Genomic DNA, 16,527 nt, shown 5'->3' with positions numbered 1-16,527 from the left:
TTCATGCCCCTCTGTTTACCCAGTCGTTTGCCGAAGTTCCTGAGAAGCGCTAAGCACATCTACTGTCTCAAGTGCTGGAGCGGAAATATTTTATTTGATACTCGTTTCCTTTGCCTCCACTGGAGGAACACCAAGCTGATGCCATGGATGCCAGTATATGAACTGGAAGTTCTGAGAATGTCAAAACATTACCAGCTGTAGACATGGGAATGGGAATTGTCACTGATTCTTTGTTTCTGGCTTTACTAATCTTTTTGCGTTTTGGGCTTAAATGAGATTAGGTGACAGAGCCCAACATAGCAACATTGGCTCAACCAATGCTGTGAGTTCGTGAGGTACAACCTGCTTATGTAACCATAACAGATGAGCCCCTCCAACCTTTAAAAGAAATCTAAAAATTTAGGCAATAAGAAAAGGCCATTTGTTTGACTACAAAGACTGAAAGAGAGATAGAGTGAGTGATTAGACAGACAAAATACTTCCAGAGGCAAAGGTCATTCTTAGTGGGTCCTAATTGGGGCATTAGCACACAGATCAAACAGTAAGGGTAGTATGGACAAGCTAGAACTCACTCCTTCTTTCTGCACTTTGGTGTCACAGTGGACTCTAAAACCTTCTACTTAGTGGAAACCAAACATGTGGTTTCTCACACAAAGCCCTCAAAAAAAGTTTAGGAAAAAAAAAAACACTTTGTTCCACTGTGCTTTTTTAAAAAAAGCACAGTTCACTCTAAAAAATTTAATTCTATCATTATTCACTCATGTGTCTTGCGAAACCTGTATGACTGACTTTTTGTCCATGGAACACAAAAGGAGTTATTTATAGCAGAACGTCCTTTGTTGTTGCTCTTTTCCACACAGTGAAAGTATATGGTGACCACTGATCTTCTAGGCCAGATTTTCAGCAAGTAACTAAAATGTCAGCCAATTCCTCTCACAAAACATTCACATGAGTTCAGAAGATTTAGAACATTGTGCATATGTTGTTTGTGCTATTTTTAAGATGGCTATATTACATATTTTGACAGCTCCTGGTCTCCAACCACTTTCATTATGGAAGAGAGCAGCATGGACATTTTGCTAAATATCTCATTTTAGTTTTCCACATGTAAAAAATTTACATCTTACTATTCATTCAATGAAAATGCATTTGGCTGTAAGTGGAAACATGGCATGGGAGATATGGTATAATACAGAGCTTATCTATCTTAAACTTCATGTAATATCTTCAAAAGACACAAGCAAACAACTTTTAAAAACAATTCCTCAGTTTATCTATGAAGGTAAAAACAGATAATAATTCAACCGAACTGTCTCACACTTGCTATTCATTTAAAATCTCTTACCACAAGACTTCTGGGTAATGTCCATGAGGGAGGTCCAGGTGTACTTCTCCACCCCCAGCTCACTCTGTGTACATGGCAGAGTTTCCAGTTCATAAGAGCCATGCCTTCGCCAAGAGAACATTGTGCCGTACAATCCAAGCGCAACCGATAAATCTAACAAGGCATCTCACTTGTGAAGATGAAGATGATGTTCTTCACACCTTGAACCAAACATCAATCTTTTAAATATTACTGCTCTTCATGTTCCTCTGTATTACAGAATGTACTAAAACTTGAGTGAGTTGTCTTGTGGAGAAAAGTTCTCAGAATACTGGATTTCTCTAAAGTTTCCAGGCAGGGTGCTTTGGACTTTGTGAGCCAGTATGTGAAGGGGAAAAAAGAGGGGGGGCTTGACCCACACAGCACGCCAGACAAGCGATGCATTCATCCACATGTGAAGTGCATGCTGGGATGTGAGGGAGACTTGGACCTGTGACTTTTCAGAATGGCAAGAGATACAAAGCTGCCTTTTGAGATGTCCACCTACTTGTAGCCCACAAACTCCATGCATCTCCATGCAGTTACAGTATCATTTAGAGCAATGACGCAGAAATCGTACGGTTCACAGACACTTGAGTCAAGGTCTCGGATATAGAACGAGAAATTGAGGACGAAGAGCTTTCACAAAGAGGGTTGGAGAGTTGGAAGTGAGAAAGGGTTAAGATAAAGATTAAGAGAATAGCTGCAAGAGTTCGCGAGTGCCCTCCAGAGTTCCCGCAATTTCTAATTTTGCTCTAACAAATTAGAGAGTAGCATGGGAGAGTCTTAGCTGTCGGGATCCAACATTTCCAGCCATATGGTAGTGATTTGGAGCAGTGTGACGTGCAGGGGTTAGTTTTAATGACCAGGCTTCCAGTGGCAGTCAAGCCAATGCGCCACAGTCTCAGGCTCTGTCAGCTCAATCATTCGCTGGGACATGAACAAAAAACAAAGCTCTTTTGATCTTCACCTAGACATTTCTCTGTGCGAGCTGGTGTACGACAATATCTTTTATATTTACGGCTTGCTTCATCCGGCTATTATATGAAATAATTATGGTCGTACTTTATCGCTGAGGCATAACAGTTTTTCTTCTGCTGTCTGAGTTCTGAGTCAAAAATATAAACTCAAATGAATCATATATAATCTCTCTCATATAAGCAACCAAATTACGATATATAACCAAATAAGGTATATTTTATATTAATCAATAATTTTACTCTTACACTATCAGTCAAAAGTTTTTGAACAGTAAGATTTTTAATGTTTTTTAAAGAAGTCTCTTCTGCTCACTTGCATTTATTTAATCCAAAGTACAGTAAACTTGTGAAATATTACTATTTAAAATAACTGCTTTCTATTTGAATACATTTTCAAAAGTAATTGATTTCAAAGCTGAATTTTTAGCATCATTACTAATTATTATTATTTTTTATTATTTATTATTATATTATTATTATCATTACTATTATTTTTAGTGTCACATGATCCTTCAAAAATCATTCTAATATTCTGGTTTGCTGCTCAAAAAATGTATTATTATTATTATGTTGAAAAAGGTTTCTTAGATCATTAGAAACAACATTTATCTGAAATAGAAATCTTTTGTAACATTATAAATGCCCTTATCATCACTTTTGATCAATTTAAAGTATCCATGCTAAATAAAAGTATTAATTTCTGTAATTTCTCCTGTCCCATCAAAAAATATACTCACTTCAAGCTTTTGAATGGTATAGTGTATAATGTTACAAAACCTTTTTAGTTCAGATAAAAGCTGATATTTGGATTCATTGAATTCTAAAAAAAAGTAGGCCTACTTAATTGTTTTAAATATTGATAATAATAATAAATGTTTCTTGAACAGCAATTCAGCATATTCCTGAAGGATCATTTGACACAGATGCTGAAAATGTAGCTTTGATCACAAAATTTGACTGTTTTTGCTGTAATTTGGATCAAATAAATGCAGGCTTGGTGAGCAGAAGAGACTTCTTTAAAAAAACATTAAAAAAACTTTTGACTGGTCTAATTTACACACACATATATATATATATACATAATTTATAAACAGCTATAATAAATGCTATAATTATAAAACAAATTATTAGCACCCAGAGTGAGATTGTAAAATAATACAGAGAATTATTCATTTGTTTAAAAGCTAATGATCGCCGCATACCACACCCAACTTTTGTTTGCAGCTCTGCTATTTGCTGGTCATAATGCTATCTTCAGCTCACGATACTCAGCATGAAAAGCATATGTTACGACCAGCATGTTGGCCACACATGAAAGAACACTGTGGTGTGACAGCTACTACAGTCAATTATAATAACTAGGCTAATCCTCTGATCTGTGATTCCCCTGACATTGTTTATCTTTGTTTAAAACACTCGCATTAGGACAGTCATGCACATGGCAACCAGGCCAGTCGATCTGAAAGGAGTAATGGGCTTGGTTTGGAGGCTAGATGGCAAATTAGTCAGCCAAGTGACAGTTCTCGAATAGACAAGACAGTTCCATGCAACGGCTCCTATTCAAAATCAAGTAAACAAGTCTATATTACTGGTGTTCTTCATCATAAATTCTTATTATAGCTTAGACTTTATTTGACAGTATTTTAAAAAATATCACTCAATGGCTTTACTGATAAACTGTAAGCTTCATAAAAAAGACCCATTTGTTAGTTTGAAGCTTTAATTTAATAACCATGGCCCTGGACCTCACAGACAGAACATAAGAGGAATTCCTTCGGTTGGATGAGTCACTTTGTTTCCACTGTCAAACTATTTACATTTGCTAAAAAGAATATAAAATAAAGATCTTGTGATCAATCTGGCTGAAAAATAAATTCATATTAACTAACAAGCTGCACATTATAAAGTTCCTTTGGTTTGAGAGTGCATGGAAATAAATACAAAATTTAAATGGGCATTAGACATTTAATGCAACGTTTCATTTTGCTGATTATTGCTGGTGAAAATGATCAATTATTGTCATGTTTTGGGCTGTACTAATAGGTCAGACAAGGAAAAACATTTGGAGTACTACAGACTGCCAAAAGTTATAACAAATCAAGGAGAGGAGTACGAAAAACTGTCTGAGGAACAAAAGGCGTTTGTGGTTGCCCAAAATGAACCAGCATTTCGCAAGAATCTTGACAACATTCATGTTTGTTCTTATCATTTCCGGTAGGTGAAATATTAGGCTAATATATTAATTAATACTGTTAGTATGTATCTTTAACATCTATCAACTTTAGTTTGACAAAATATTGCGTCCTTTCCCACCAACTAAGTCCTTTTCTATATGATTTAGCAGCCTTCACATGTTTTTAATGGTTTAGACAGCATCTTTAGACAGAATAATATCAGTACTGACCCTCTAATTATAATTTTCACCCTTTATAATTTGGAATCTCTTCCCAATTTTGGTAAAATCAGCTGCTCTATCTATTGTCTGGATGAAGAGTTCACATTCTTTCTTTTTTTTTTACTTTCCATGTTTTTTCAAACTAAATGCAATCTCTGTTGAAACAGAGCTGTTGACTGTTGATACAGAGTGGATCATATTTCCTTATGATAAGCCAGGATAGAGGTACAGTAAAGCACATAGCCGTCTGTCTGCCCGTCACAATGTAAACATAATTTAACCCAAATATAATTTTGAGGATTGAAAAATGCCAAGACCAAGAGTGGAAGAAAATCTGGATTTACACTGCTATAAAAGGAAATAATCCTGTGCGGACAGACAAACATACAATAATTAAGAGTTAAACAGAATTCAGACTATTTTGAGTTGAGTCAGCCAAATATAACTATACAGAGTCTGGCTATTTTTAGGTCAGAATGTCCTACTGAAATTACTCAGGCATTACACCTTTTATGATACTTGATTTTGCAACATCTTTAATGTTTGAGAACTTATGTCATTCATTCTCATTAAACAGAAGATAAGGGTGAGCAAATATAGACTTAGGAATTAAGGATGAACTATACCTTTAAGACACCTTCAAAACTTATCATGTCAGCACGCTGTTTTTACCTTAGTACACACAAAAAGCACAATATACAGGTCCACCTCACATTTTGTTATTTAATCCAAACCGGTAACACGTAAAACAAAATTCCACTTACTTAGACGCAAACGAAGCCCAAGCCAGTTCTTGGGAGGCGATCCGTATCGATGCATGATGTGCTGTTAACCATGTGGCTTAATTTCCAAGTTCGGCGTATTCATGTGTTGTTCTCAGTGATGAGACATCCGACCATACCGTCCGCTGAGTATCAGCTGTAGAGCAGACATGAGCTCTGACGCGCTGTTGGCAGTCCTCCAAAAACAAAGCGCCAGACAATTCACTTGAACTAAGTTTGATATTGTTGACATGTATATTTCATGTACATGGTCCCGCACATATTAGGTTTCTTTAAAATATCTCATCTGTATGCCTGACTGTCGTCCTGAGTGCTTCACCTTGCGTGCGCTGCGGAGACACAAAAGGACCTGTTGACTGTGTCGTTGACGCACGAAGGTTTTGTCTCCTTTCTGGCCTGAAGGTTTACTGAAACTTATTGAATTGCGTTGTAAGAACATGGCATATCCTCTTTCAAAGTCAACATGACATCTTTTTAGCATACACAGCATTGTGTCATGTTAAAAAAGACATGTTATTCCACAAAAAAACCTTCGTGTCCTATATGTTACCACCAGCAACTTCATTGTGTCTCACCTACTTTAAACACAGGCGTTTCTCCAACCTCCCCTCCCCATCCTCACTCCTCTTACATGATAATCTGACATTTAATTTTATCGTTTAAACATGATATTTAAAGGAATAGGTCATTAATTGCACACCCTAAGACTTTCGTTCATCTTTAAAACAAATGAAGATATTTTTGATGAAACACAATAGACAGCAACACAACTGACACATTCAAGGCCTAGAAAGGTAGTAAGGACATTGTTAAAATAGTCTATGTGACATCAGTGGTTCAACCTAGCTACAAGGATGCTTTTTTGTGCGCAAAGAAAACAAAAATAATTACTTTATTTAACAATTCTCTTCTGTGTTAGTCTTCGACTTCGAAGCTGTTTTGACGTAGCACCTTGTTTACGAGCAGAAAAAGACACACGCTATGCAAAGCATCTTCATAAACATATCTATAGATTTCGACAGAGAGGATGACTTGCAATTTTTTGCCCAGCCTTACTTATTTGAACCAGAATATACAAACAATGAATTATGAGAGATGTACATTCAAGTCTTAAATGAAAGAAAAGAAATTGTTGAATAAAGTAATTAATTTTGTTTTCTTTGTGCATGAAAAGTATTCTCATAGCTTCAAAACATTACGGTTGAACCACTGATGTCACATAGACCAGGGGTTTTCAAACCTGTCCTGGAGCCTCCCCTGCCCTGCACATTTTGTATGTCTCCCTTATTAGGCACACCCAATTCAGGTCTTGCAGTCTCTACTAATGAGCTGATGATTTGAATCAGGTGTATTAGATGAGAGAGACAAGCAAAATGTGCAGGGCAGGGGAGGCTCCAGGACAGGTTTGAAAACCCCTGACATAGACTATTTTAATGATGTCCTTCTGGGCCTTAAAATATGAGGTTTCAAATGTGCCAAAAAAGAGTCGACTGCTTTGTGCACCATACTTTTGTCTTTGTCTACAGGTTGCCTACATGTTCAGATAAATCAGTATATGTTGACATGCAAGTTGTCTGTTAACGTCGTCGTAATCTGTCGTCCTGCCATCTTTTTCTCTGTTGTTTTTACTGTCGTCCTGTTCATACTTACTGTCATTTTATTCTATCGTCCTGTTCTGTTGTCCTGTTGTCTTTCCTGTCATTTTATTCTGTCGTTCTTACTGTTCGTCTTGTTCTTTCGTCCTTATTGTCATCCTGTTCTGTCATCCTTACTGTCATCTTTCCTGTCATCTTATTCTGTTGTCTTATGTTGCGTTGTTCTTTAAGCGAGGTAAAGTTAGTTTTAGATTTGATATTCGCTGAATATTTAACTAAGCTGCTTTAGGGATCAAATTTACCTCAGTACATAAATATTTCCATTAAAAAAAGACAAAAAAAAGCTAAAAGTTAAAAACAACAACATTAGGATAACAGAATAAGATGATAGTAAGGACGACAGAACATGACAACAATAAGGATGACAGAACAAGACGACAGAATAAGATCACAGTAAAAAGTAAAGAGTAAAGAGAAAAAAGTAAAGAGAAAAAGATGGCAGGACGGCAGATTATGGCGACGTCAACATATACTGATTGACCTGAACAAGTAGGCAATGACTGTAGACAAAAATGTATAGAACAAAACACAAAGCAGTCAACTTATTTTTGGCACATTTGAAACCCCATATTAAACGTGTCCATTGCGTTGCTGTCTATGCAGGGTCAGAAAGCTTTTGGATTTCATCAAAAATATCCTAAATTGTGTTTCAAAGACAAACAAAGGTTTTACAGGTTTGGAATGACATGAGGATGAATAATCAATAATAGAATTTTCATTTTTGGGTGTTCAAAGTGTTATTATTCTGCTCTTTAGTAACTGAGATCTACTTATTTTACTCTCTTTATTTGCATACATCACAATCAGCTGTTAAATCAAATACAGACATTCCTAAGAAATGCTTGGTCTCTATTCCAATGGTGACTCAAGTGAGTTAAAATAATGGAGGCACTCTCTTCCCAGCCTTCCCCCATCTCTTTTCATCTCTTTTAAGTACAAGCAAACCTGTTCCTGGCTTGCCAAGCTGACCATATGTGGAGTATTAACCCTCTGCAGCTCTTTCTCCCCCCGTCTCCCTACATTAAACACCTTGTGCAAAAGCCACAGTTACTCAGACAGCCTGCAAAACAGACAAGGCTGCTTCAATGTTCTGTGCAAATACTCACCATCACTAGTGTTTGGGTCTTTATAGCCATTCCTGACACAGCACATCTGGAGAAAAGATCTCTGTCACTGATGTGCAAAAAAACTCAGTCATGGTGCCATCCATCACATTTTGAATTTATTTGTCCTTGCTATAGACAGTGAATCATGTGTATGGAATGTGAACATGCTGAAGGTGTCTGAACCTATGAGGTGGACACGATGTTCCCGACTAGTGAGTTGTTGTTCACAAGGATTGGTGAGCTGACAGAGTTGGATGATCTACACCTGGGTTGGTTTGGATCCGATCCCATCGACGTGTAAAGGATCGCTCTTATCAGGTGTGACAAATCCCTAATCTATTCAGGGTTGACAACAACTATGCTTTTATAAACTGGGTCTGTCAGACATTTTAGGGGAGGGAAAATCTGTTGTTTGCTTAGTCTTAACCCTTATCCCACACCTGACCGTAGTCTATAATCTGAAACAGATTAAAACAGATTACATCATCTTTGATAACATGTGCACGCAAATATACACAGGCCAAAATAAACATGCTTTTATGATCTCACTACCCTCATTCAGAGTAATAAATGAATACATTAATAATAGTCCTGATGATATACTTATCATTATCGTCCTCACATATTCTGTGTATTGGAAATTATCACTGGCTTTTGTGAGCTGAACATGTGTGTCTGCTCAGACTCATGGCTAACTGTCTCTACAGGCTCTTAATCTGATTAGCAGCTCAGCAGATTAATTCATTAGTTTGGAAATAGACTATTTACATTTAGGCCATTATATCAGTAGACTGGGGCCGACTGCAGTTTATTTCACATTTTTCCTAACTCAGACATTATAATTAATCTAACTGTCATCTTTTAGGAAACATATGTGCCAACAGGAATATTAAAATATTTACTATGAGAAAAGACTTACAATTAAATTTTAATTAAGAATGAAAATTGAATATAGATCATATTATGGAATATAAAACAATGTTGTTTTGTGGGAAACTGTAGCGCAAAGCTGTGGCATTAGTATTCATACTAGTAAGTATATGAAATAAATTATTTGAGTCTTTGCAAATCATTTTACTGCAAATCGTGATCAGTTCCCAATTTAGACATTTTAATGAAATTGTGAGGAAGTCATGGCAGTATCCGGAGACGTTGGATCCATACGCAACAGTTTATTAATCAAACACAACGGTAACAGGCAGGGGTCAATAACAGCGGACTGGAACAACGTAGACAAACCGGGAGAGTTAGTAATAGTCCAGGCAGAAGGTCGGGGCTGGCGGCTGACAGAAAGAGTAGTCCGATTGGCAGGCGTGGGTCGATATAGGGCAGGCGGCAATCGTGCAAACAGCGGGTAAACAGTCCGGTTGGCAACAGGTAGACAGTCCGATATAAGAACGCTCAGGATTGCAGACATAACAACAAAACTTCGCGAAGACCGCTCCAGCGCGGTCTTCCTAAATGGCCGCCAAACGGGAAGTGACCCGAGAGACCCGGAACAGGAAGGGTGAGCGCCAGGTACGGGGAATGCTGGGAAAGGTAGTTCTAATACTCCGGTGAGAGTTCCCGCTGGCGGTGGTCGGAGGGAGCCACAGAGACCGCTTCTGTGACAGAGCCCCCCCCCTGCGAGCGACTCCTGGCGCGAGGAGGAACCCGACGCCGGGGTCTGCCCCGTCCACGGGGAGCTGGCCGATCTGGATGTGTGTTGTGGAATTCAGCAGTTAGGGAGGGGTCGAGGATGTTCTCAGCCGAGACCCAGGATCTCTCCTCGGGACCGAACCCCTCCCAATCGACCAGATATTGCAGACGACCGCTCCGGCGTCGGGAGTCCAAGAGGGAGTTAACCCGGTAAGCCTCCTCGCCGTCGATGATGAGGGGGGGAGGCCCCTGTGTCGCGGTCCCTTCTAGGTTCTCCGCTCCTCCCGGGTCGCCAGCAGGCTTAAACAGAGAGACATGGAACTTGGGTGAGATACGATAATTTGAGGGTAGCTCGAGTCGAAATGAAACAGGAGTAATTTGTTTGATTATCTTAAAGGGACCCACGTACCTGGGGCTCAGCTTTCTGCAGGGTAGACGTAGTCGGAGGTCCCGGGTCGAGAGCCAAACCCATTGTCCTGGCTGGTACGGAGGGTTGGGCCGGCGTCGGCGATTGGCCTGGGTTTCAGTCTGTCGGACCGCTCTTTGTAGGTGTACGTGAGCCCGGTTCCAGACCTCCTCGCTGCGTTGGAACCAGGAGTTGACCGCGGGTAGATCAGATGGCTCCCCTGACCAGGGGAATAGAGGGGGCTGGAAGCCTAGGGTACACTGGAAAGGGGTGAGATTGGTAGAAGCCTTACGTATGGAGTTCTGTGCGTATTCTGCCCAGAAGAGGAAGCGGCTCCAGTCCTCCTGGTGGTCCTGGCAGTAGGAGCGTAAAAAGCGGGTCAACTCCTGGTTCAGTCTCTCGGCCTGCCCGTTGGACTCCGGGTGGTAGCCTGAGGTGAGGCTGATATTGACTCCTAGGAGGCGGAAGAAGCTGGACCAGAGACGTGAGGTAAACTGAGGTCCGCGGTCTGATACAATGTCCTCCGGTAGTCCGTAGAACCGGAATACAGAGTTGCAGAGGACCTCGGCCGTCTCCATGGCCGTGGGCAGTTTCTGCAGCGGTACGAACCTGCAGCCCTTAGAGAAGCGATCCACGATAGAGAGGATGGTAGTATATCCGTTGGAGAGTGGCAAGTCGGTAATGAAATCGATGGCAATGTGGGACCAGGGTCTTTGAGGAATGGGTAGCGGTTGAAGCAGTCCAGCAGGCAACTGTCGAGGGACCTTGGAGGTGTTACATGCTCTACAGGCTCTAATATAAGCGATGGTGTCGGGGCGTAGTGTGGGCCACCAGAAGCGGTTGCGTAGTAGTTGGAGAGTAGTCGTGATACCTGGGTGGCCAGAACTGGGGAGTGAGTGTACCTCAGTCAGCACCCGTGTGCGAAGGGCCTCGGGAACATAAGTGAGAGTAGCCGGGCAGTTCTCTGGTGTGGGGTCGTTGGTTTGACCTTCAGCTATTTCAGTCATGATATCCCAGGAGACTGGGGCGACAATTAAAGATGCCGGTAATATGGACTCTGAGGCGGAGGTGAAGAGTTCCGGCTCATGGATGCGAGACAGGGCGTCCGCCTTGGTGTTCTGGGCTCCCGGTCTGTAGGTTACTTGGAACTGGAAACGAGTGAAGAAGAGAGCCCATCTAGCTTGGCGATGATTTAGAACCTTAGCCGAACGGAGGTACTCCAGGTTTTTATGGTCGGTAAGGACGGTAAAAGGTTCCTTAGCCCCTTCCAGCCAGTGTCTCCACTCCTCCAATGCCAGTTTGATAGCCAGCAGTTCACGATTGCCTACATCGTAGTTTCTCTCAGCGGACGTCAGCTTGTGTGAGAAATAGGCGCATGGGAAGGTCTTAGGAGGCTCCCCCTGCCTCTGAGAGAGTACGGCGCCCACGCCGGTGCTGGACGCATCAACTTCCAAGAGAAAGGGTCGGTTGGGGTCGGGGTGATGCAGAATGGGAGCCGTGGTGAACCTTTGACGGAGGTCATGAAAGGCCTGAATGGCATCGGGCGGCCAGGTGAGGTGGACGTTACCCTTCTTTACCATTGATGTCAAAGGGGCAGCCACGGAGCTGAAGTGACGGATGAAGCGGCGGTAGAAGTTGGCGAACCCGAGGAATCTTTGGAGCTCCTTTAGCGTCTTGGGTCTGGGCCAGTTACGAACAGCCTCTACCTTGTTCTCATCCATTGCCACTCCCTCACTGCTGATTACATAGCCAAGAAAGGTTATCTTCTCCTGGTGAAACTCACATTTCTCCTGTTTGGCATATAGCTGGTGTTGAATGAGGCGTTGGAGAACCTGCCTGACGTGTTGGATGTGTTCGGCATAATTGTTAGAATAAATCAGGATATCATCTATGTAGACTATCACCCATCGGTTGAGCATATCCCGGAACACATCGTTTATGAATGCCTGGAAGTACGATGGACTGTTGGCTAGGCCGAAGGGCATTACCCGGTACTCATAGTGGCCAGATGTGGTCGAGAAGGCCGTCTTCCACTCATCCCCCTGCCGGATGCGGACGAGATTGTAGGCGGAGCGCAAGTCCAGCTTTGTGAAGATCTTGGCAGTTCGTAGTTGCTCCAGAGCTGATGGGACGAGTGGGAGAGGATACCGGTATTTAACCGTGATGTCATTGAGGGAACGGTAGTCTATGCAAGGACGGAGGCCTCCGTCTTTCTTCTTCACGAAGAAGAATCCTGCCGAGGCGGGAGATGTAGATGGACGAATGAATCCCTTAGCCAGCTCCTCCTGGATGTAGTTACTCATGGCCTCCGACTCCGGCTGAGATAGAGGGAAGATCCGTCCTCTAGGTGGCGTGGAACCGGGAAGCAGGTCGATGGCACAGTCGCAGGCTCGATGGGGAGGTAGATGGGTGGCTTTAGTCCGACTGAAGGCCTCGAGTAAGTCCTGGTAGACGGTGGGTATGCTTTCCCTGGAGATGGGTTGTGCAGGAGGGTCTGAGGAGAGTGGAGTCCGCTTGCAACGTTCCCTGCAGTGAGATGACCAGTGCGTGATTGAGCCCTGAGTCCAAGAAATGACGGGTTCGTGTAGATTGAGCCAGGGGTAGCCGAGGATGATGGGTGTCTGGGGAGATGATATAATGAAAAACCGGATGGTTTCCTGATGGGATGGCTCGATGCACAGCGTGATGTCCTGGGTGGTGCTGTCTATGCGTCCGGAGCCTAATGGTCGCCCGTCGAGGGCTTCCACTGCCAAAGAGGGAACACAGGAGAGAGTGGGAAGACGATTACTGTTTACGAAGTCTGAGTCAATGAAGTTACCCGCGGCTCCAGAGTCAATCAGAGCCGTGGCGTTAACAACGGTATCATCATATAGTAATTTCACTGGAATTTCACATCGATTGAGGGGAGACGGGATCTTACTCACCGAGGTGGGTGGACGAGGTGGTCTAGTGGGACAGGTGGCCCGGATGTGTCCAGCCTGGCCGCAGTACAGACAGAGATTGTCCCTGAGGCGTCTCTCTCTTTCCTCAGGGGAAATCTTGGTCCTACCCAGTTGCATAGGTTCCGGCTGAGCCTCAGCGGAGAAAGAGGAAGGTAGAGGAGAGGTGAGCGGACGAGTGGGCTTGCGAGCTCTCATTATGTTGTCGACTCGGATAGACAGATCTATGTACTGTTCAAGGGAGAGCCCCTCGTCACGGCAAGCCAGCTCCATCTGTAGCTCCGAGTTGAGACCCCGGCGGTAATGCACTTTGAGCGGTTCGTCGTTCCATCCGCTCTGCGCTGCCAGAGTTCTGAAGGAAAGCGCATAGTCAGCGGCTGTGCGTTTACCTTGACGCAGCGTCACAATCTGCTCCCCTGACTCACTGTTTTCTGAGCTAGGTTGAAATACCTCTCTGAAGCGTTGGAGGAATGCAGTGAAGGAGGGGAACGTGGGCTGGTCAATTCTCCAGACCGCTGTAGCCCAATCCAGAGCTCTCCCCGAGAGAAGTGAACACACAAATGCGATTCTTCCATCATCAGTCGGATATAAGTGCGGTTGTTGATTTACAAAGAGTGAGCACTGTAGCAAGAAGCCTTTGCACTTACTTGGTGTTCCATCAAACTTCTCCGGAAAAGCTAATCGGGGACTGGCCGTCGGGGCTTGAACAATGGGTGCTGGCATTGGAGGAGGAGGAGGAGCGATGGGTTGAGCGACCGGAGCAGGCGGCATTTGAAACCCCTGTAACATCTGAGCCAGCTGCTCGGTTACCTTGGTGAGCTTCTCCAGCTGAGTCTGGTGCACGGATAGAATTGATGCTTGGGCAGATAGTTCCGAGGTGATCTGTTGAACTGTCGCTGGATCCGTTAGCGGCGAAGTTTTCTGTGAGGAAGTCATGGCAGTATCCGGAGACGTTGGATCCATACGCAACAGTTTATTAATCAAACACAACGGTAACAGGCAGGGGTCAATAACAGCGGACTGGAACAACGTAGACAAACCGGGAGAGTTAGTAATAGTCCAGGCAGAAGGTCGGGGCTGGCGGCTGACAGAAAGAGTAGTCCGATTGGCAGGCGTGGGTCGATATAGGGCAGGCGGCAATCGTGCAAACAGCGGGTAAACAGTCCGGTTGGCAACAGGTAGACAGTCCGATATAAGAACGCTCAGGATTGCAGACATAACAACAAAACTTCGCGAAGACCGCTCCAGCGCGGTCTTCCTAAATGGCCGCCAAACGGGAAGTGACCCGAGAGACCCGGAACAGGAAGGGTGAGCGCCAGGTACGGGGAATGCTGGGAAAGGTAGTTCTAATACTCCGGTGAGAGTTCCCGCTGGCGGTGGTCGGAGGGAGCCACAGAGACCGCTTCTGTGACAGAAATAATGTTCATTACGTATTCAAAGACATATTTACAATTACCATAAATTATATGGTCGAAACCACTGACATTATAGCCAACTTCTAACCAAAAATTAGAAATAAAATAAATAAAAAACACATATTACCTTAAAGACAGCATGAAATGGAAGTTGCAATCATCTTCTCTCCTGACAGCTTCTTGAATGAAAAAAATAAAAAATAAAACTGCAAGTCAGGACTTGATCTTGTCTATTGGGAATTGATTGGAATTGTTGTTAATTGCTATTTGCCTAAAGGGATAGTTCACCCAAAAATGAAAATTACTTTATGATTTACTCACCCTCAAGCCATCCTAGGTGTACATGACTTTCTTCTTTCAGATGAATCAATCAGGGTCATAATAAGAAATGTCCTGGCTTTTCCAAGCTTTGGCAGTGAATGGGTGTTGAGATTTTGAAGCCCAAAAAAGTGTGTCCATCCATCATAAAAAGTACTTCACATGGCTCCAAAGGGTTAATAAAGCCCTTCTGAAGTGAACTGATGTGTTTGTGTAAGAAAAATATCCATATTTAAAATTTATAAACCGCAATCTCTAGCTTGCACTAACTGTTGTACGTACGTTCCAAGGAGAGATCCAAGGGAGAAAATGCTAGTCTCCTGAGTACCAAGTTTAGTTTACAGCAAAGGAAACAAAGTTTCCTCTTGACTTAGCCTATATCGAAATCCTCTGACATTTTTTCCTTACAAATAATAATTTTGTACTTCTAATTCATGACCGGTGCTCCACTGCTCTTCCACATTTGTTACTTCTCAGTGAAGCTTATGCTACTCTCTTGTAAACGTGAGTACGAGAATACGTTTATAAAGTTTTAAACAAAGACATTTTTCTTACAAAAATGCATCGCTTCACTTCAGAAGGCCTTTATTAACACCCTGAAGCCGTGTATAGCACTTTTTATGATAAATGGATGCACTTTATTGGACTTCAAAATCTCAACATCCATTCACTGCCACTATAAAGCTTGAATGAGCCAGGATCTTCTTTAATATAACTCTGACTGTATTTATATGAAAGAAGAAAGTCATATACACCTAGGATGACTTGAGGGTGAGTAAATCATGGGGTAATTTTAATTTCTGGGTAAATTATGAACAATCGTAACCCCTTGTGCTGCTACACACATCATCAGAGAAGAAAAGAGATCTCGTTCTGAGGGGAAGTTATTTTAAAGATATATCAAATTTGATTTCCGTGACTTTAAATTCAATGTATAAAGAAAGACATCAAAAATCATTTTTATATATTTAGACATATAGTGTGTTATAATTCCCCCTGTCACAATTGCCCCCGGTTTCCCCCACTATTCAGCTCAACTGTTCATTTTTTTTTTTCAAGGATAAATTTAGATGCTTGAAATTGGAACTGTCTGCAGCATACAGCCAAAGTCTGCAGTCAGAGAGAGTGAGGAGAAAAAGAGAAAAACCGCCTGAGGTCTTGATCAGATGGTTTTTAATCAGTTCCTTTCCTTCACTCCCCTTTCTTGCCCTTTCCTTCAGTTTATTTCTTTAGTTTCCAATGCCTCGTGTCTGCAGTGACTTTTAGACTTTCTCTATGCTGTTTTAACCATATCCACCTCTGACGCCCCATGACTAAGATATAACTATGCAAAACGGACTCTGTGGACATTATTGCAATGTTATTGCGAAATCTCCACAATGCACTTAAACGCGATAAAGCCAGTTGACGCAAATTTACTAAATACGTGTTTATTGGGCTAAACTGCGAAAAGCATAAAACTACTCAAAACAGTGCATTGCTTTTTGGATGTTTAGCTTATGAAATGACAATTTTGAGCGCTGCAGACAG

General features: G+C 42.3%; 1 protein-coding gene across 2 annotated transcripts in view; it reads right to left on the bottom strand.

The window, feature by feature from the left end:
• Positions 1-6,040, bottom strand: part of plekhg5a (pleckstrin homology domain containing, family G (with RhoGef domain) member 5a) — a 54,758-nt gene extending 48,718 nt beyond the window's left edge. Inside the window, exon 1 of one of the 2 annotated variants that reach the window (XM_073825343.1) lies at positions 5,503-6,040. In XM_073825343.1, coding sequence (XP_073681444.1) covers positions 5,503-5,557 — 55 coding nt within the window. In that variant the 5' untranslated portion in view covers positions 5,558-6,040. The remainder of the gene's footprint in view (positions 1-5,502) is intronic. The other variant, XM_073825342.1, reaches the window with a different exon arrangement.
• Positions 6,041-16,527: the final 10,487 nt, after the last annotated feature.

Source organism: Garra rufa, chromosome 20 (genome assembly GCF_049309525.1).
Source record: "Garra rufa chromosome 20, GarRuf1.0, whole genome shotgun sequence".
NCBI lineage: Eukaryota > Metazoa > Chordata > Actinopteri > Cypriniformes > Cyprinidae > Garra > Garra rufa.
The sequence above is the reverse complement of the archived record's forward strand: the minus strand, read 5'-3'. Positions and strand labels throughout refer to the sequence as shown.